At 46.2% G+C, this 21822-nt stretch overlaps 1 protein-coding gene across 2 annotated transcripts in view; it reads right to left on the bottom strand.

Annotated features, from left to right (window-relative positions):
- Positions 1-21822, bottom strand: part of TSNARE1 (t-SNARE domain containing 1) — a 252748-nt gene that overhangs the window by 93210 nt on the left and 137716 nt on the right. For both annotated transcript variants that reach the window (XM_088456270.1, XM_088456271.1), the window contains 3 exons: positions 11340-11430; positions 8890-8964; positions 5226-5276 (listed from right to left, as the gene is read on the bottom strand). In XM_088456270.1, the coding sequence (XP_088312396.1) occupies positions 5226-5276; positions 8890-8964; positions 11340-11430 (217 nt within the window). The remainder of the gene's footprint in view (positions 1-5225; positions 5277-8889; positions 8965-11339; positions 11431-21822) is intronic.

Below are 21822 nucleotides of genomic sequence, written 5' to 3'. Positions count from 1 at the left end.
GATGGCGTACAGTGGGGGCTAACGGAGATGGCGTACAGTGGGGGCTAACGGAGATGGCGTACAGTGGGGGCTAACGGAGATGGCGTACAGTGGGGGCTAACGGAGATGGCGTACAGTGGGGGCTAACGGAGATGGCGTACAGTGGGGGCTAACGGAGATGGCGTACAGTGGGGGCTAACGGAGATGGCGTACAGTGGGGGCTAACGGAGATGGCGTACAGTGGGGGCTAACGGAGATGGCGTACAGTGGGGGCTAACGGAGATGGCGTACAGTGGGGGCTAACGGAGATGGCGTACAGTGGGGGCTAACGGAGATGGCGTACAGTGGGGGCTAACGGAGATGGCGTACAGTGGGGGCTAACGGAGATGGCGTACAGTGGGGGCTAACGGAGATGGCGTACAGTGGGGGCTAACGGAGATGGCGTACAGTGGGGGCTAACGGAGATGGCGTACAGTGGGGGCTAACGGAGATGGCGTACAGTGGGGGCTAACGGAGATGGCGTACAGTGGGGGCTAACGGAGATGGCGTACAGTGGGGGCTAACGGAGATGGCGTACAGTGGGGGCTAACGGAGATGGCGTACAGTGGGGGCTAACGGAGATGGCGTACAGTGGGGGCTAACGGAGATGGCGTACAGTGGGGGCTAACGGAGATGGCGTACAATGGGGACTAATGGAGATGGCGTACAATGGGGACTAATGGAGATGGCGTACAATGGGGACTAATGGAGATGGCGTACAATGGGGACTAATGGAGATGGAGGATTATGGTGGTGGTGTACAATGGAGGATAAATGAGATGGACAATTACAATGGTGGTGTACAATAGAGAATTACAGAGTTGGAAAGGACTTAGGAACACTAGATGACAGAAAGCCGAAGAGCAGTGCATAGTGTTTGGCTGCTGCTGCTGCTGCAAAGGCCGATAAACACTTTATCTCACTTGGGGTAAAAATAAATAGTGCAATTTTATTTTTGTTTTGAAAGGTAAAAATTAAAACAAAAGAAAAGACTGATACATGAGTTAAATGTGAATATTGCCTATTTGTTTTTATTTAAATTCCAAAGTAACACTGAACTTTAATGAAAGACAGTGTACAGTATATTGAGCTTTAAAAGGGTACTTTAAGGAAAACTGTGTGAACACCCTACCCATAAGGGTCAATATGAGATTTTGAACTTCAAAAATCTTACAGAAAAAAAATATAATATATTATTGTTGTAGCTAGATATGTATTAAAAATCTTGACCGTAAATTACCTAAATACAAATTTAGGAGTCATTTTACTAAATTTTTACTAAATCTACTTAAAAAAAAAAATATCCATCAATGTGATACAACATTGGAGAAAATGCTGTTCATTCCGACTTTCATTTGCAATTCATGTTCTTCTTTTACAGCTCCGCTCTCTATCCAGTCTTCTTTCATATCTCCTGTCAATCCTCTAGCCTCTCCTCCTGCACCTTGTCCACTCTCTGAGGCCCCGTGACACTGCCCTCTCAAGGCTTTCCTCCATCTCCTTCTCCACTCTGAGGCCCCATGACACTGCCCTCTCAAGGCTTTCCTCCATCATCTTCTCCACTCTCTGAGGCCCAGTGACACTGCCCTCTCAAGGCTTTCCTCCATCACCTTCTCCACTCTGAGGCCCCATGACACTGCCCTCTCAAGGCTTTCCTCCATCATCTTCTCCACTCTCTGAGGCCCAGTGACACTGCCCTCTCAAGGCTTTCCTTCAAACTACCTAACTGCTTCTTCTATCTCTACTTTCCAACTCATCCTCCCCTGTCTCTTCCTGTTGGCATTACCCCAAGGCACTGTCCATGGTCCTCCCATTCTCTCTACACATGCTCACTTGGAGATGTCAGCAATTACTTTGGCCACCAATACCACATTTATGCTGGTGATACTGAAATCTACCACCTCTTCCTCAGACCTTTCCCTCTCCGCCCAATCACCTCCAACTGTCTCTCGTCTTAAATGTTTCTTACAGATTTCTTAATCCCAATATGTCTAAAACTGAGCTTGCCGAGTGTACCGTCCTTGACACCTCCCTCATATTCAACCCCACATTCATACTATACTGTATATCAATCTTGCTACTTCCATCTCCAGCATCTGCCCCTTCCTCACTCCTTCTTCCTTTCAAGAATAAGCTGCTCGCTCGCTGGAGCACAGATTCTTGGTACTATATTTGTCAACTCTAAGCTTGTACATGTGGCAAAGGCAAGTACAGATGTGTCCTCATGCAATAATCGGTGCAGTCTCCTGGTGAACCTTAGTTGTACCACATTGAGACTAAGATGCATGCTCTGGCTAAAAGACATTAAAAAAAAAAAAAAAAAAGCTTGGCGCTACCAGAGTCGCACGGAACCTTGCACGTCGAGGTGGGCTGTTTGGCATGAGTGTAGCAATAGTGAATTAGAATACATCAGTATGAGGCTTACTGGACTCAAATTTGCCCTTCTGCTCCACGGGATGTTTCTGTCCTCCCTGAGCTCGCCTTAGGACACCTGCATTAAGGTTTGACAGGTGTACCGCCCCAGTCAAACACAATTATTTTTTTCTTCCAAATCCGCAGGAAATTAAAAAAATTTAAATATAGGAATATTAGCCTCTACCCTAAAAAACTGCAAATAAATATTGAATAACAGCATATATGTCTAATAATGTCCCAAACAAAAATATGTTGCACTCTTAAAAAGTTTCAAATGACTGATCGGTGCATGTTTTAACAGCAGTGAAACGATAGAATAAATAAATGCTGTCGGAAAATATGAGGCATAAAAATGCCTGTAAGGTGATATATTAAGTCATTTGAAGTCACTTTGAAAAATTCTTTAAAAAACACCTGTAACTCCCACCTGCACTGTTAAAAACACCTGTCCATACAGCTCCCCATACACCTGTCCCATCCATACTGTAGTACGCCCATACACTTGTCCCACCCATACTGTAGTAACCCCATACACCTGTCCCATCCATACTATAGCACTTCCATTCACCTGTCCCATCCATACTGTAGTACTTCCATGCACCTGACCCATCCATACTGTAGTACTTCCATGCACCTGTCCCATCCATACTGTAGTAACCCCATACACCGTTCCAATCCATACTGTAGTAACCCCATACACCTGTTCCATCCATACTGTAGTACTCCCATACACCTGTCCTAAATATACTGTAGTAACCCCATACACCTGTCCCATCCATACTGTAGTACTCCCATACACCGGTCCAATCCATACAGTAGTAACCCCATACACCTGTTCCACCCATACTGTAGTAACCCCATACACCGGTCCAATCCATACTGTAGTAACCCCATACACCTGTTCCATCCATACTGTAGTACTCCCATACACCTGTCCTATCTATACTGTAGTAACCCCATACACCTGTCCTATCCATACTGTAGTAGCCCCATACACCTGTCCCATCCATACTGTAGTAACCCCATACACCGGTCCCATCCATACTGTAGTACCCCCATACACCTGTCCTATCTATACTGTAGTACTCCCATACACCTGTCCTATCTATACTGTAGTAACCCCATACACCTGTCCCATCCATACTGTAGTAACCCCATACACCTGTCCCATCCATACTGTAGTACCCCCATACACCTGTCCTATCTATACTGTAGTACTCCCATACACCTGTCCTATCTATACTGTAGTAACCCCATACACCTGTCCAACCCATACTGTAGTAACCCCATACACCTGTCCCATCCATACTGTAGTACTCCCATACACCGGTCCAATCCATACTGTAGTAACCCCATACACCTGTTCCATCCATACTGTAGTACTCCCATACACCTGTCCTATCTATACTGTAGTAACCCCATACACCTGTCCAATCCATACTGTAGTAACCCCATACACCTGTCCCATCCATACTGTAGTACCCCCATACACCTGTCCCAGTCATACTGTAGTACCCCCATACATCTGTCCCATTCATACTGTAGTACCCCCATACACCTGTCCTATCTATACTGTAGTACTCCCATACACCTGTCCTATCTATACTGTAGTAACCCCATACACCTGTCCAATCCATACTGTAGTAACCCCATACACCTGTCCCATCCATACTGTAGTACTCCCATACACCTGTCCTATCTATACTGTAGTACTCCCATACACCTGTCCTATCTATACTGTAGTAACCCCATACACCTGTCCAATCCATACTGTAGTAACCCCATACACCTGTCCCATCCATACTGTAGTACTACCATACACCGGTCCAATCCATACTGTAGTAACCCCATACACCTGTTCCATCCATACCGTAGTACTCCCATACACCTGTCCCATTCAAACTATAGTACCCCCCATGAAAATGTCCCATCCATACTGTAGTATCCCCCCCATACACCTGTCCCATTCATACTGTAGTAACCCCCATACACCTGTCCCATTCATACTGTAGTAACCCCCATACACCTGTCCCATTGATACTGTAGTAACCCCCATACACCTGTCTCATTCATACTGTAGTAACCCCCATACACCTGTCCCATCCATAGTACCCCCATACACCTGTCCCATTCATACTGTAGTAACCCCAATACACCTGTCCCATCCATACTGTAGTAACCCCCATACACCTGTCCCATCCATACTGTAGTACCCCCATACACCTGTCCCATTCATACTGCAGTAACCCCATATACCTGTTCCATCCACACTGTAGTAACCCCATATACCTGTTCCATCCACACTGTAGTACCTCCATACACCTGTCCCATTCATATTAAAGTACTCAATGACTATAAGGGGAATTTACTGGCAGTTCTGCTGGAACATGGCGCTTGTGCAACACGCTTTAACAAGCAGGAAAACGTTGCTCATTTCTCCTCAGACCCCATAGAGCTGCGTGAGGTTACGAGCAAGGTTTTCCTCCCACAGTTACCCTCAATGAGCGCAGCCGCATACTGCGCAAGGTTCCGACAGAGACTTTGCACTTAACTGAAACTCCCCTTATACCTGTAGGAGACAGAGCGAGGGTTATCTGGCGTCATTACAGGGCCAACAATTAAGCGCTATTAGTGATCTAAACCAGCCATGTCAGGTACGTGGTGAATGGGATTTCCTGTTCCGGCACAACGCAGGGGCCACGCAGGACACAGTATGAGGTGCAAGGTACGACTCCGGCACATGAGAGGGACAACACAGATTTAAGGCTGTGAAGAGAAGAGATGTCACTTACTTGCTTTAGATGTCCACTGCTGAGCAGTGCTTTGGATTTATCTGCTAATTTCTGTGGATGAGAAGAAGGGAGAACGCCATTTATATTCCCATTACACGATGGGGCTGAGACATGTCCGCAGGGAACGTGGGTCTAAGTATGCAACATTATTTAAATGTAGGCAAGAACGGGATTTAAAAAAAAATTTCAATATATTTTTAAATGCTTGCCACTCATATATATCTCGTGCGCTACAGGGCATCGCTGTCCTGATACACACAAATGCAGATTAAGGATGGAAAACCAACAAAAATTCCTATGTAAATTGATATTTTAAATGTTTTTAAACACATAGCAATGAGATTTTTATTAACTATTTCCGTCTTATTGAGCTCAAGCGCTGAAAAGGTAAGCACTGAAAATGCAATTACTAAGGACACACCATAAAGAGGAGGGAATACTATTAATGCAATCATTTTCCCTGTATAAATAAAAGTTCCTCCCAATGTAGAGCTGTAGTTCTAATCTGTGGATTGCAGGGAAATAGATGGGCAGCACAGATGGTGTAATGGTTAGCATTACTGCCTCACAGCACTCAGGTCGTGGGTTCCATTCCCACTATGGCACTAACTGTGTGGAGTTTGTATATGCTCCCTGTGCTTGCGTGGATTTCCTCCGGGTGCTCCGGTTCCCTCCCACACTCCAAAAATATACTGGTAGGTTAATTGGCTCCCAAAAAAAATGAACCCTAGTGTGTAAGTGTGTGTGTATGTGTGTGAGCATGTGATAGGGAATATAGAGTGTAAGCTCCACTGGGGCAGGGACTGATGTGAATGGCCAAATCGCTGCTGAATAGGTGTGCGCTATATAAATAACTAGTAATAAATATTTCAGGTTTGCGCGCACGTTTATGTAAAATCTGGCCGTACTTTACAATCAGGAGTAGCGGACAGGTACAACTAGCCTCAATACGCCACGCAGAGCAATATGCCTGGCGTGAGTGAGCCGCCAGGTCCCGTGCAACTCTGCTAGCATTGAGTGGGTTTTTTTTTTGCCAAAAATGCGTCTTGAATAGGATACACCAGGGAGACTGCTGAATAATTTGCGACACTCGCCTCTGAATCAGCAGCGGCTGTAGATTTTTTTCCACGCCAGGTTCTGTTTACAGACGCACACCGATATGAGTGTCTCCTGGTGAATCATAGTCGCAACGCGGCTTAGACGTATTTTCCGCAAAATAAAACGCAAATAAGACACCAGGCGCTAGCAGAGTCTCACTGGCGCGCCGAGAGGGACTGTTTGGCGCAACTGCAGCAAAGATGTGCGAGGACACATCTGTATGACCAGCTTTGGTCTCATCGGCTTATCAGCAACAGATAATATACATACGAAAGACAGCTGCATTATTAATTAGATAACAAGGATTTCTCTTGACATATGCATAGCACTAAATGCAAGAGGTTGTTTGCAAAATGAAAATGCTTATAGCGGTTTTTCCAAGGTAGCAATGCTCTGCAGACGCAGTCACTGTCTACCTGTAAGATCCAGCGTGTGTCAGGGAAGTGAGTGAGTGGAGTTTAGTAATCTGTAGTTTCTCAGATGATTTGAAGGCCTCTGTAATGTAGGTGCATATTTACTAAAACTTCTAAACATGGAAAGTGGTGTTTTTGCCCATAGCAACCAAATGAAAGCTATCATTACTCTATTGCATCCTAGAAAATTATAGACTAAGAGCCGTATTCAATTAGAGCAGATCCGCGATACTTTTTCGCCTCCCAGAATTTTCGCCTACATCGCGTATTTTGTAGGCGGAAAAGTATCGCGGCTGTCCCCGCTTTACCCCGTATTCAATATGGAAGTGTGCGAAAACGGGACCCGGCGAAACTTAAACAGGTGGAAAGTACTGTCAGATTTGGGGAAATCAGCCTGACACCCCCCAAAAGATGCTCTGACATGGGGGTTCACTATGGTACCCCCTGATTTGGCTGGCTGAAGGTATTTGGTGTTTTTAAACCGGCTCAATAGCTGCTAAATAGCGTTTTTCTATACGTGGTGCAGAATAGTATTCAGGAGTATTTTTTTCCAGCAAATTTGGGGTACTTGAAAATGGGGATCAGCATATTTAAAAGTTGCTAAAGTGAAGTTGAAAAAATCGTGAAAAATCCACCTGCCGCAAGCACCTGCAATCAAAAAATCACTTGGGGCATACTTGGGGACCCCCCCAGAGTCAAGTTCACTAGTTTTTAACTTTGTCCCCCAACATGTTTTTTTTCGCCCCCAAAATTCAAAGTGATTTTTTTTGGGGTGTCCTTAAGTGGTTTTTTTTATTTTTTGACACAGTTTACCTTTGGGGGACTGTCTGAGGGCTGCACAGGGGTTCCCGCAACGTTGCACCCCAAAACCCCAATTCTGCACTTTTTTCCGCCTCCTAATCATAGGCAAAACTTTTCCGCCTGTTACATTGCATTGACTGTCCGCCTAGGAGGAAAGTCTTCCAAATTGAATACGGAGTAAAACCAAAACAGGCGAAAATGACATCATCGGCGAAAAGTTTTCGCCCAAAACACACGAAAACAACTTTTCGCTTCAAATTGAATACGGGCCTTAATCGGATTGGTTGCTATGGGCAAAACCTCTACTTGTCATTTTTAGAAGCTTTAGTAAAGCTAACGCTTAGTGTCTGAAATTAATGAATATACATTCACATAAGTATAACAAATACACACACAGGGGTACTAATAATGTATCCAAAAGATGCCATACTGCTTACGTTTCTGTTTGGGCAATTATGGGTGCTGCTGAGAGATAGGAAGAGCCAGCTGATGTAACTCACTCCTAATTGAAAGGATGGTTCTGGCTTTTCCGTTATGTCCATACTTAGAATATTGTTTATGCCATCCTAGGCTGGTTCAAGTGCCATTAATAAATTAGCTTAGGCCTATTATATAACTTTGTGTAACCACTACATACGCCCATGTGTCATACTGACCAATGATAATGAAAAATCATAAACTCCTCAGCTCCCATAATGATAATTAGGCAAATCCTTTTGTTAGAACATTGCCCGAGTGTCACGTAGGGACATGCTGTCTGTAATACTCTATGTGCACAGAATACATTTTATTCTTTATAAACCAACCTTCTGATTTTAGACACACTTAGGGTTTCATCTTTAACCCTTTCAAAGCTATTTCCCTCTACCTTAGACAGTCATGTAGATTAAGTATGGCCGAAGTGCAGGGCTCTTAGAGGCAAAGCGTATATACATACACAGGTATCAATCCATACAGCTTCCATCATTTAAATTCAAAGAATGAATATTGTACATATATATGTACATACACACACATACACTATATATATACACCTATATTGCTTGGCTCCCATTTAAGGGACTCATTTTAAATAATGTCGCAAGGAAGTTTTGATCTATAAAGTCCCTTTCTAAGCGCTGGACATACTTTCCTTTTTTCAATTCTATTTCCTTTGACTTAAGTTGGGAAACCCACTCGTTCTCCTTAGGTCAAACAGCTTAGGCACCCGCTGGTGCTGCCTGTACATTAATGTACACATGCACCATTATCCTAACCAGGCACATCAATCAGGAACTTGTACTCCTGCAGCTGGCTTAAACCTACACTGCAGATGATTCCGACCAATCAGACCTTTAGTATTAATGTGTTACCTTTTGCACAGACCCATAGCGCTGGATGGCGTCTGATAATTGGCTCTTTATTCTGTCCAGCTGAAGACGATCTTGCTGCAATGTAAGAAAATAAACTGTTAATGTGTAAAACATTCTGCTCTCCTCGTCTCGTTATTTTCCTTCTATAAACAGACGACTTAATCCGAGGAATGACTTCACACCCTCATGACACGCGCCATATATTCCAGCAATAACCAGATCTTATCCATGTAATGTACAAGTGAATTAAAGCCAGATATATTTGCAGAGCTGCTGTAATTTATGAGGAGTAAGCGTCTTTTACGAGTCCGGCCTAATATTTAGGTGCTTTTTTCTCTCCCGTTGACTGTGCGGCATGTGTATTATGTGCACGGAGTGTGAGACTCGACGCTATGATTACACACAATACGGGGTGGTTTGGGTGACGCTCGGCTGTCCTGGCATCAGAGCCCTCGCATGGTCCTAAAGGGACCGAGGACCACACTGATATTCAGAAAGGACTTGGTATTTTTGAAGGTGGCGCAGTAGTTAGCGCCACTGCCTAGCAATACTGGGGATATGGGTTCAATCCTGACCCAGGGTGCTATCTGCGAGGAGTGTGCATGTTGTTCTGAGGTTCCTGCACCTGCCCGTTTTCCGGACATACAGATGTGTCTTCGTAAAACTTGGAAAAGCTTCTTTGTTGCATCACAATGCGAGTAAGATGCGCCAGGAGACTGTGCAGGTTAATTTGATATGCGCCCCTTGTATATCTGTGCGTGACGGAGTCTGACTCTACATACAAAGTGCTGCGATAAAGTGGCAAGTTCCGTTGTGCTTCATATACAGACTGTGTCGCAAAAAGGTATACAAGTGTTGCATAACAAATTAGTCAGCAGTCTCCTGGTGTGTCTTGTTCGTACTAGACGATATTTTGAACAATTTGGACATTTCTGACGCATCGGATCTACAAATCGTTTAGTGTGGACACTTGATCATGATCACAATGCGCGCCCCCGCAGGTCGTATCTTCAGATCTTCCCTACATGCAGAAAGATCTGACAATCTAATTTAATGATTCGTGGGATATCGTGCAGTGTGTAGGCACTCCTGAGCGAACAACGATGCGGACGTCACTTGACAGGCATTTCCCTAATGACACAGATGCATGCACAGATCAGTGAGATCTGTGCATACATCTGTGCTAAAAGAAAAAAAAAAATTGCTTGTCAAGTTTACAAAAAAATAAATAAAAATACTTGGGGTCCCCCCCTAAAAGCACAAACAGCCCCGGACTTTCCAGAGCCAGTCCTGGTTGTGAAAATACAGAGCACAAAAGACGTAGGGGTCCCCTGTATATAGCACAGCCAGCACTGGGCTCAGAGAACCGGTCCTAGCTTTGGATATACAAGGGATAATAATGTGTTGAGGTCCCCTGTAATTTCCATAACCAGCACCGGGCTCTTTCTAGCGTGGGTGTAATGTTGCAGCCAGGGGAACCCTTTCACCGGGTGCCCCAGCCAAAGTGACCGCTAGTCAGCCCAGGCTGGGGATCCCTGGGGAGGTGGGGACAGAAAGCGTCCGGTGCCGGTTGTGCTAAATACAGGGGACCTCTACGTTTTTTTTTCCCTGTATTTTCACAACCAGGACTGGCTATGAGAAGTCCGGGGATGGTTGTGCTTTTAGAGGGGGACCCCATGTAATTTTTTTTTTTTTTAATTCTACACTTTTTACACAGATCCATGCACGGATGATCTCACTGATATGTGCATGCATCTGTGGGCCCGATTCAGAAACGCTCCTTAGGATGTGTTCACACGCAGGACATTAGCTCGCCCACTATGTCTTGCCGTGCGATCGAGGTATGTATTTAGACACCCACCAGCCTGTCATAAGACGCCCACTTTCCCTTAGTAACACACGTCATCTCCAGGAAGTGTATGGAACAATCGGGAACATGGGACCCATACGCAGCACTTGTGGCTGATCACACCCTACCGCAAGCACTGCGAGTGCTTCAGTGTGTAATCCAGCCATGTGACGTGTACGCTGACAATGCGTCTTAATTATGCACGCCCCTGAAACGGCGTTCAGACGCAGAGACACGCCTGCGTTCGCACCACTACTCTGCCGTGTCCATCGACCTCCCCAGTCACCACCCACAAACGGCACGTCCTGTCACTCATTCTAGCGAGGCATCTGTGTACAGGGTGCGAGCGCATGGACTAGTACGCGCACTGCAATTTATACGCATGAGCAGTTTGCAAACATCGGCAGGCTACGTGCGAACGCATCCTAGCGAGCGGGTCTGAATCAGGCCCTGTGTCTCATAGGACAGCCCATTATTTAAATTTTCATGAAATCTTAAAGATGGTCGTCAGGTCTTTGGGACATCAAACGATATATTGTTAATGACAAACGATGTATCGTTTGATCGTCAGTAAACTGCATTAGGCGTTAAGGACACTCACCCGAGTTGACCCTCTCACGAATTCTGACAGCTGCCGAATAGATTTGGTGCTAGACGTTATGGTGTTATTGGTCTCCTGCTGTGTGAAATGCCTGCAAAATAGAGAAAAGATTCATAACAAATCTGTTAGCAGAAGTGACTTATCCTACAAACTGCTAATTGCATATATTCCAAGAGGCAGAACATGGCACATATATGTCCCATAAGGCTTTACGATATGCAGCGCCTGCAACCCATATGACTACATACATGGGAATGATTAGATTACAGTTCAACGTGTACAGCTTCGAACACTGGAATATCATCATAAGAACCTATTACAGACATCGATGGCTTAGAGCCTATTATCCGGGAGATAGAACAGTTAACATTTCACATCTTACTGAAATGGTAACATAAATTGAAAGGAAATAAAATGTGATTGCACCAGTCACGCCGTCTGCAGCATCTGTTATGAAATATATTTATTCATAATGTTTACCATCATAATTTGTGGTGGCACATGTAATTATGCAATCATAACCTGATTTGGGAGATTATAGTTACTGTGCATAAATGTTCTTTGCAAAGATTTCTTAATTTAAAAATATTTGCTTTGCACGAACAACAATTGCTAGTCTGAATTCCATTTTATGTTCCCATAGAGTGGAAGGTGCTGGGCTCCCCAGCAGCACAGAGTATATCAGGAGATGAGTGATGTGTTAGTGAGGACAGGACTGCATGTGACAGGGGCAGTGACAGGATGTAAGGAGGGGAATGGAGGCAGCAGGAAGTGACAGACTGAGAGGTATATAGTGGGAGGAGCAGGGTCCCCAGCAGCACAGAGTATATCAGGAGATGAGTGATGTGTTAGTGAGGGCAGGGCTGCATGTGACAGGATGTGAGGAGGGGAATGGAGGCAGCAGGAAGTCACAGACTGAGAGATATATAGTGGAAGGAGCAGGGTCCCCAGCAGCACAGAGTATATCAGGAGATGAATGATGTGTTAGTGAGGACAGGACTGCATGTGACAGTGGCAGTGACATGATGTGAGGAGGGGAATGGAGGCAGCAGGAAGCTACAGACAGAATTATATAGTGGCAGTGTCCCCAGCAGCACAGAGTATATCAGGATTCCTGCTCATCTACTTAAATAGTAGACAAATTAAAAGCAATTAGATAATTTACTATAGACTCATAGGTTATGAAATTCAGTGACAGAGATGAGAACTCAGAAGAAGAAACCTGAAACTTGGGAGGTGCAGGGGATCCAGTTAGGGTAATGTCTAAATCCCCTTCATGGAGAGGACCCTGAGGAGCCAGTGTCATTCTCTACCATCCAAGTGGGCATAGAGGGGGAATATAACCATGTGGCAAGCGTAGCGAGCCACCGAGCCCGCGAGGGGACAACTTTCTTCTTTAGGTGTCCTTAATGTGCATGGAACTGCACTTCCGCCCTCACCACGTCACTTCCAGGTCCCGAGCATGAAGGGGAAATGAGCTCTACCATCCGTTTAGTGTTGAATGTGAAAGAAGTGAATGTATTGGTCAGAGCAGGACAGAGAACATCCTGTAATCTCTTGCAGTGTGATAAAATGTATAAATGAATACTAAAAATAGGAGCATGTAGCATGAGTATCTTACAAGTGACACAGAAATCCCTGAGGGTACAGTACTCTGTAAATGTCTTTAGCACAGAATAATAGGAACCCTGCTGGTGAAATGTGACTACAACTCCCAAGAGACAAAAAAGGTTGATTCAGTTGTAGTCATGGGCACGTATTGTATACAGTAACATGAGACACTGGGGTCACTGGGTATCTGAAAAGTTCATATTAAAGTATAAATAAAGTATAAATGTCATAATTCAACAGAAGAACCCACAGGATGCCGTACGCCAACAGGAACGTCAATGGTTAATGAATACCAGGAGTTCTCAGAAATGAAGATTTGCCTGGTGGTTCTTTTAAAGACTAAAATGTGTTCTATATATAACCTGGATACAACCTGGGAGGTTGACTATAGATGCTGCAGTTTCCTGGGAAACCCGCTTTATCCAGATGACTCAGAGTAACCTAACAATGTAATATGACAAAACCCCACAATACACGCGCACGTAACACAAGAGACAATGTCGCTGAACTGCAGAAACGTTCACAGTGAACTGTAACACTCTACACGTTATAGAAATCACCCGACTGAGCAACGTTTGTACTCGCATCACAAACACAAGGTGTTTCCTCCCTGTATACAGATATAACAAGACAATGTGATGCCGATCTAACCTATTTGCAAAGGTAAAGTTACATAGGGCTGAATTCTCTGGCAAGTGTTTAATAAAATAAATAATATTCACTTACTATTCTCAACTTAAACATGGCAGTATTTCTTTAAATAGCCCGGGTCATTTCCCAACCAGTAAGATCATACTACAGGTTGGATGAGGATTTCAATCAACCTGCATCAGGTTTAAGATAAATCTCAAGTACAGTTCCCACCCACACCATAATGAGCGGGGCAGTGCTGTAACACTGCATCATGGGCTCGTCAGGAAAAGCTCCGATATATATTAATTACTACGGATGTCGTCCTAAGCAGCTAATGCAGACTCCGGGCATACTGTGCCAAGGATAATATTGGCAGCGAAGCTTTATCTCGACAGCCCCTGCACGCCAGACCTGGCGCTAATACAAAGGCCATCGGCTGCGATAACGGCGCCAGCACACCGGTGCTCCGGACATGCGATGTATCACAGTATATGAACGCATACATAGGAGCATTTGACTGGAGCTGAAAATACTCATTATTGGGAGATGTTCAAAGCAATAAACTACTATTAGGAAATACAGGATAGCCAAAATGATCCCCAACATGCTGCTTAAGATGTGCTTCAACGGAGAAGCCTCATTAAAAAGAAATAAGAGGAGGAATTTCACATTGTTCAGCAACTTCCTTTCATTTAATAAACAAGAGTTGAAAGACATTTCATTATTGTAATTATTAGTACACCCTGGGTGACTTCCCCTTGTAGTCTACACAAGTTAATTACAGAGAGGAACAGTGAGGAGATGCTGTGGGCTCTCGGCGGTGGTGTTAAATAGTGCGGACAGCCAACAATGACTTATGCCGTGATATTATCTCTTAACACTAAATATTTATAGGCCTCTGGGCGTCACCAGATGAGTGCCGCGCGCAGTAAATGTCTCCGCGTGGAGTAGTACAGCAGAGCACTTACTAACCGTGTACAGTGAATGTATCATACATCATCTACATTACACATACTGCACACACAACACGCTGCAAAGGGAGTTTCAAGGTCAGTTTTGTATACTACATATGAGCAAGGTCAAGTTGTTAGCGTATAGGTCGATAGTGACGTCACAAATCTGCTGAATATAAGGTAACCTTGTCAAACGATAACAGGTTTAAGTGTTTGAATCAACAAGACTGGGATTATCAAAGCTGCAAACAAAACCTGCCAAAAAGTAACCAGATGACAATATAACTACGGTCTATGCTGGATGCCGCAATGTATGGAATCGGCAGAGGGGGCATTTTCACTATAAATAACGCGTCACAGATGAATACAGTGTATCCTTCTCTACAACTGGTGCTTAATAATGAGCAGATATTCAGATTAGCGTATGTCCCAAGCAATAACCCAATCTCAGATGCCTTCTCGTATCTGCTGAAACAACGAGGGTGTCGCTACATAAATGTATAATGCTAAGCAGGTGGCGGAAATACAGGTCCCGAAAATGAGACCAGAGCCAACTAAATGTTAGCACTAGGTTTATAACCAAAATAGGTTATTGAGCACAATTCTGCTGCCCTGCCCTAATCAGGTACAATGGTTACATGACCCTTAATCACTGGGGGTTATGAATAACAAGAGATATGGTAAGAACTTACCTTTGTTATCTCTGTTTCTACGAAGTCCATAGGGTCCACAGGGTTGACCTTGGGGTATAGCTTGGATCTGGATCCACGGGCACCATACAGTTAAAGCTTTAGCATTGGCCCAGTTCTCAATGGCTTTAGCCACCCAGGAAATGGCCATGGACGGGCGCGCCACCGCTCCGGAGAGCGAGTAAATGGACTTCAAACAAATCTCCACTTTCCTGTCCGTTGGATCCTTTAAAGAGGAAATAGACGGCAATGGTAGCGTAGTGGTTTTAACCAAGTGAGTGACAAGTGAATCCACCGCCGGTGGAGTCTCCCATTTCCTGCATTGATCCTCAGGAAAGGGACAATGAGAAGCCAACCTTTTCTGCGGTTGGAATCTCTTGCTGGGTAATTGCCAGGCCGCCGCCATATGATCCGCCAACTGATCGGACAGAGGGAACACATTAGAAGTAACCTTTGCTTTCTTGAAGTCAGGAAACTTCGACTTAGGGACCGGTGCCTCCTCTTCTATATTGAGAATAGCCCGCACTGCCCTGACTAATGCTGGAACATTAATGGAGGACCTAGGCTCAACCTCCTGTCCCACAGCATCCAAATCAGAACACTCATGGACCTCTCCATTATCTGAAGAGGGATCCGATTCTGATACCTGCGCAGTGAGTAAACTCACAACAGGCCGCTAGGTCGCCTTCTGTGGCACATCACCCTGCAAAAATGACTGAAAAGCCGAGGATGAGGCCGCCAAACTCTGTACCGAGTTGGAGAGATGAAAAGGCACTACAGACCGTTGTGATACAAGGGGAGGCTGGACATACACAGGCAGCCCCGAATACTGTCTCACAGTCTGGGCCCCGGAGGGAGACCGCAATACCTGCGGAATATCCGGGGAATGGGAGATAGAGTGCTGGGACAATGCCCCAGAAGGGGTCACTGTAGGGATCGACATCTGCAATAGATGTCAGCACTTGTGAAAACATCGCCCAAGGGGGTCCTGCTGCATAGGGGGTATAGAGGGGCCTGGTGCCAGCTGGCACTGCCCGCAAAGACCATCCTGAGATAAATCCCCCCCATTAACACCAGCAGAACAGCGTCTGCAGGAAAGCAACACAGGAGCCCCGGAGTGCTCAGTCTCCTCATCAGACAAGATAGGGTAATTATGCAATAAATACTTATCAGCAGAGGACATACGGTGTTAACACCCCCGCACTCACCAGCATGCAACACAAACAGGCCCAAAAATATGGTACTGTGTAGCACACAACAGTATGTGACTGACCTCACAAATACATGATTTATAAAAGTGAGGTTAATAGAAAAACGCCCCTCCCCCACACACCTTCGGGCTGTAGGAGAAGCAAAGGGATAGACATAAGCTGACAGCAATTAGAAAATAAGTACAGACAGCAGCACTAGCAAAGTCACATACAATGCAGGAAGATTGTACTTACTGCACCAATCGCTGCCCTCAACCACCCAGATTCAGTGTCTGGGGGGAGTTATAGCGCTGTGTACACTGTCCTTTTGGTGGGGAGAGGTACACAGGGGGACCTGACCATGCACCTGCCAGGGAGCTTGCGTTAGTCGGAGAGCTCTGTGGAGGAGTGGCCAGCAGAGGAGCAGCTCAGCGACGCCAGTAGCGTTCCCGCTAGGCTGTTTTAGCGGGGCGCGGCGCCCTGCCCTCCTTCTGGAGGGCAAAAAGCACCCTGCCCTCCAGGAGGAGGGCAAAAAGCGCCCTGCCCTCACAGCCTGCGGGAGCCGTTCTCACCCACGGGACGCAGTGTCCCGCGGGTGGAGAAACATGCGGTGACCCTGTCACCGCCAGAGAATAGACGCCGGGCGCATGCGCCCGGCATCTATTCTCCCTGTCTGCAGGGCTTGGGGGCTGCCCGGCGTGTCCGTAAGTGCCGGGCACGCCCCCAAGAGTGACGAAAAGGGTACGACGTTATAGACACGCCCCTTTTTCTGATGACCACGCCCCCTTCTCGGTCGCGCGCGCGCCTTCGGCGCACGCACGGGCATGCCCTCTCTAGCTCCGGCGCCCTGCCTCCCGCCGGAGCTAGAGGGAACACTACGCCAGTACACATGAGAAAAGGCGCGCTGAGCTGAGGGGAGGAGCCGCTAAACCAGGGAAGGCTGCCTCCCCTGGCTAGAATTTAACCCCAGGGATGCCGGTTCCCCCCCGGAACTTATACCCTGGTGGTCCAGCGGAGCGCGGGGTATGCCTTCATGAGGGGGAGCCCGCCGCCGCTACTAGCGTCGCCGGTCTGTCCCCAGAGACCGGCGGCAACTGACTGCATTTATCCCCGCGAGCGGCACTAAGAGCGCTGCTCGCGGCTTACCTGTTCCCCGTAGAGTCCGGCAGCAGTCAGAGGGAGGTCCCGGAGCCATGCTAGGACTAACTCCGGGGTCCCGCTGCGATCCCCAGAGCAGTACTCGCGTCGCAGCGCCAGCGGGGTGTTGGAGAGGCAGCGTGGACGTCCAGAAGGACAGTCCTATGCTGCCGCATTAAGTGTAAAACACGAGAGAAAAAATTAAAAACTTTTCTTCTGTAAAAATAAAGCTATGGGGCTGCTCCTGCAGCCCCACTGCACAGTGCAACCGACTTCGGCCGGCACCAAACTGAAACTGAGGTGCCTGTGGCTCAGGGGCGGGGTATAGAGGAGGACCCAAGTGCATCCTGGGAGCTAAAGCTTTAACTGTATGGTGCCCGTGGATCCAGATCCAAGCTATACCCCAAGGTCAACCTTGTGGACCCCCTATGGACCCTGAAGTACAAATTTCAGTATGTCCGTTTGCTGCAGTAGCATATGACACTGTGCAGTGAATAACTCCTGGGTACATATCTGCTAGACACAAAGGGGGTATATTTACTAAAGTGTGGGTTTTTAGAAGTGGAGATGTTGCCCATAGCAACCAATCAGATTCTGCTTAACATTTATCTAGCACCTTATAGAAGATAACAGAATCTGATTGGTTGCTATGGGCAACATCTCCAGTTCTAAAAACCTGCACTTTAGTAAATATACCCCATAGACGGCTGTATTTTCCTTCTGCCTCTGTCGCCATCACTTAAAGAAAAGGAAGGATCCTCAGAGCTGATGATTGATGCACCCTTCAAATTACAAAGTGAAGTCACTGCCACTCACTAATAAGAGGACCGCCACGTATAAACCCTTCACCCAGCAGCCGCTCAATCACAGACCCGAAAACAAATGATTAGAACAGAAGGGAAATTATAAATGACCTAATCCCCAAGATGGAGAAATAATAGGGAGTAGGACCGAGGCGTGCATGATAACTGGTCCTGCTGGGAGAATGAATTATTAGCGTGTATAAGTGACATTCCAAAATACTACAGATAATGAGTATATGCACCCATCAGCCATAACATTAAACCCACTGACAGGCAAAGTGATAACACTGATTATCTCATTACAATGGCACCTGACATGGGGGGTGGGGGGGGATATATATTAGGCAGCCTGTGACCACTCAGTTCTTGAAGTTGATATGTTGGAAGCAGATAAAATGAGCCAGTGTAAAGGCCCCATACATGGTGCGATATAGCAGCCGATCCGACGGATTGGAACGATATCGCTGCTATATCGTTCCGTGTCTGGGTATGATATCGGCCAGTGCGTGCTCCCGTGGGATCGTACATTGCTCCTCCAGATCTTTCTGCATGTTCGGTTGATCTGGGGGAGCGATGTATGATCCCATGCAGCGCAATGCGGGTGGGGGAGGGGGTGCCGGCATATCGGGCGGTCGGCCACCCGATTGCTCTATGCGTGAGGACCGCTCGATATGTCGGCTATCGGACCGGCCGTCGCATCGCAAGGTGAATATCGCACCGTGTATGGGGGACTTAAGGATCTGAGCGACTCTGACAAGGTCGGAATTGTTACGGCTAGATGACTGGGTCAGTACAACTCCAAAGCAGCAGGTCTTGTGGGGTGTTCCCGGTATGCAGTGGTTAGTACCTACCAAAAGTGCTCCAAGGAAGGACAAGTGGTGAACCAGCAAGCAGAGTCACGGGCGCCCAGGGCTCATTGATGTGCGTGGGGAGGGAAGGCTAGCCTGTCTAGTCCTATCTCACAGAAGAGCTACTGTAACACAAATTGCTGAAAAAGTTAATGCTGGCTATGATAGAACGGTCTCAGAACACACAGAGCATCGCAGCTTGCGGCTTATGGGGCTGCGTAGCCACAGACCAGTCACTGACCCCTGTCCGCCGTCAAAAGAGTCTACAATAGTCACGCGAGCATCAGAACTGGACCATGGAGCAATGGAAGGTGGTGGACGGGTCTGATGAATCACGTTTTCGTTTACATCATGTGGACGGCCGAGAGCGTGTGCATCGTTTAGCTGGGGAGAAGATGACACCAGGAGGCTCTATGGTAAGAAGGCAAGCTCACGAAGGCACTGTGATGCTCTGGGCAATGTTCTGCTGGGAAACCTTGGGTCCCGGGCATTCTTGTGGGTATTACCGGGACATCTGAAACCTACCTAAACATTGCTGCAGACCAAGTACAGCCCTTCATGGCAATGGTATTCCCTGATGGTAGTGCCCTCTTCCAGCAGGATAATGTGCCCTATCACACTGCACATTGTTCAGGAATGATGTGAGGAACAAGGTGTTGACCTCTAAATTCCCTAGATCTCAGTCAGATGGAGAATCTGTGGGATGTGCTGGAAAAACAAGTCCGAGCCATGGAGGCCCCAACTCACAGCTTACAGGACCTGCTGCTAACGTCTTGGTGGTAGGTACCACAGGACACCTTCAGAGGTCTCGTGAGGTCCATGCCTCGATGGGTCACAGACGTTTTTGGTGTTACGAGGGGACCTACACAATGTTAGGCAGGTGGTGTCAATGTTATGGCTGATCGGAATGTGTATGTATGTTATATACATATATTAGACATATACATGCAATAAAATCGCACACACCCACAAACTGAAGGGGGTGCCAGATTATAATATTTTTATATAATCCACCTTGAAGTAGCCCATGAAGGCAAGCAGCACACCACCAATATTATATAGAAATATCAAAACACATTTATTTCAGGATCATAAGACAAAATCCATCCACATAGCCAGCGTAAGGTTAAGGCAATACTTATCAGCATTATGCCATGATTAATCATAGCTCCCAGCCTCCCCGACAGCCATTTCTTCCACCTTTATCAAGGGTCAGCCACATACATTCATATATATATATTATATATATATTTATTTATTTTTTAAACACACTGATAGCCCTTTGTCCCAGAAATGTTTCCCATATTTATGTTCTGCAATGGACTGGGAGAGCTGCACAATCCTGTTTATTGATAGACTCCTAATTCTCCCAGCGCAGTCTGTCTGCTGTTCGTGCAAAGTGCACATTTTATTCAGCTTCTCTCATCTGCCTGTGTGAGCATCAGCAATCAGAGCTGTTCCCACATCCTCCTGGTGGTGGCGCTGTGCACTCTCCTATGCCTGGGTGGAGAGTAAGGGGAATGAGTCAGCTGAACAGTTATCATGGCAATGTGGTATTCACCAGGCATCTGCAGGGTGCACTCACTGCTGCGGTAACTGCAATGCCAGCCTTCTCCCCTCCTGTGGCTGCAGAATGTGGATGACACAGTTGTCCAGGTTTGTGGCTGATAGTGACACTGTAGAGTAATTACAGGCAGGCTTCAGGTAGAAAGCATATGCTTAGAAAGGCAGCTTGCTGAGGGTATTTAGCATTGAAACTTCATTCACTCGATAGAGGAGTAAAAATCAGGATAAATGGGACTTTGTTATTGGAGGCTGAATCTCCTCAGTTCAGCAGTCACACAACTCCTAAAGCTCTGACACTTAAGGTGGGTACACACCTGGGCGACTTGTCTGCCGAACCAGGGTTCCGCAAACCGTGTGGCCGATTGTTAAGCCGATACGCAGTTACCAATCTACAGCTCGATGTGTCTGCACATTCAAATTTGTCTGCCCAGTTGAGAAGTCGGTCACTGGCAGTCCCCTGCTGCACGTGTACGGGCGATCGGCGGATGTGCCGATATATCAGCATCGGCGGTGCTGCAGGGACGATATGATATGTCTGTACACACCCATGATGCACTGGGCTACGTTCATTGGCTGATTGAGCGACATATGGTATAGAGTGTACCCGGCATTAATCAGGAGCACTGGTGTGAGAGTAACACGGGACACTTGTTATAACACTGTATCATCGCTCTCCAGAGCAACACGTGACATAAATGTAATAATGTACAGACCAGTAGGGAGTAGTGTAACACAAATAAGTCACAGAAATGTAATAATGTACAGACCAGTAGGGAGTAGTGTAACACAAATAAGTCACAAATGTAATAATGTACAGACCAGTAGGGAGTAGTGTAACACAAATAAGTGACATAAATGTAATAATGTACAGACCAGTAGGGAGTAGTGTAACACAAATAAGTCACAAATGTAATAATGTACAGACCAGTAGGGAGTAGTGTAACACAAATAAGTGACATAAATGTAATAATGTACAGACCAGTAGGGAGTAGTGTAACACAAATAAGTCACATAAATGTAATAATGTACAGACCAGTAGGGAGTAGTGTAACA

The sequence above is a fragment of the Taudactylus pleione genome, unplaced genomic scaffold (assembly GCF_031769625.1).
Source record: "Taudactylus pleione unplaced genomic scaffold, aTauple2 ptg000695l, whole genome shotgun sequence".
NCBI classification, from domain to species: Eukaryota; Metazoa; Chordata; class Amphibia; order Anura; family Myobatrachidae; genus Taudactylus; species Taudactylus pleione.
The sequence above is the reverse complement of the archived record's forward strand: the minus strand, read 5'-3'. Positions and strand labels throughout refer to the sequence as shown.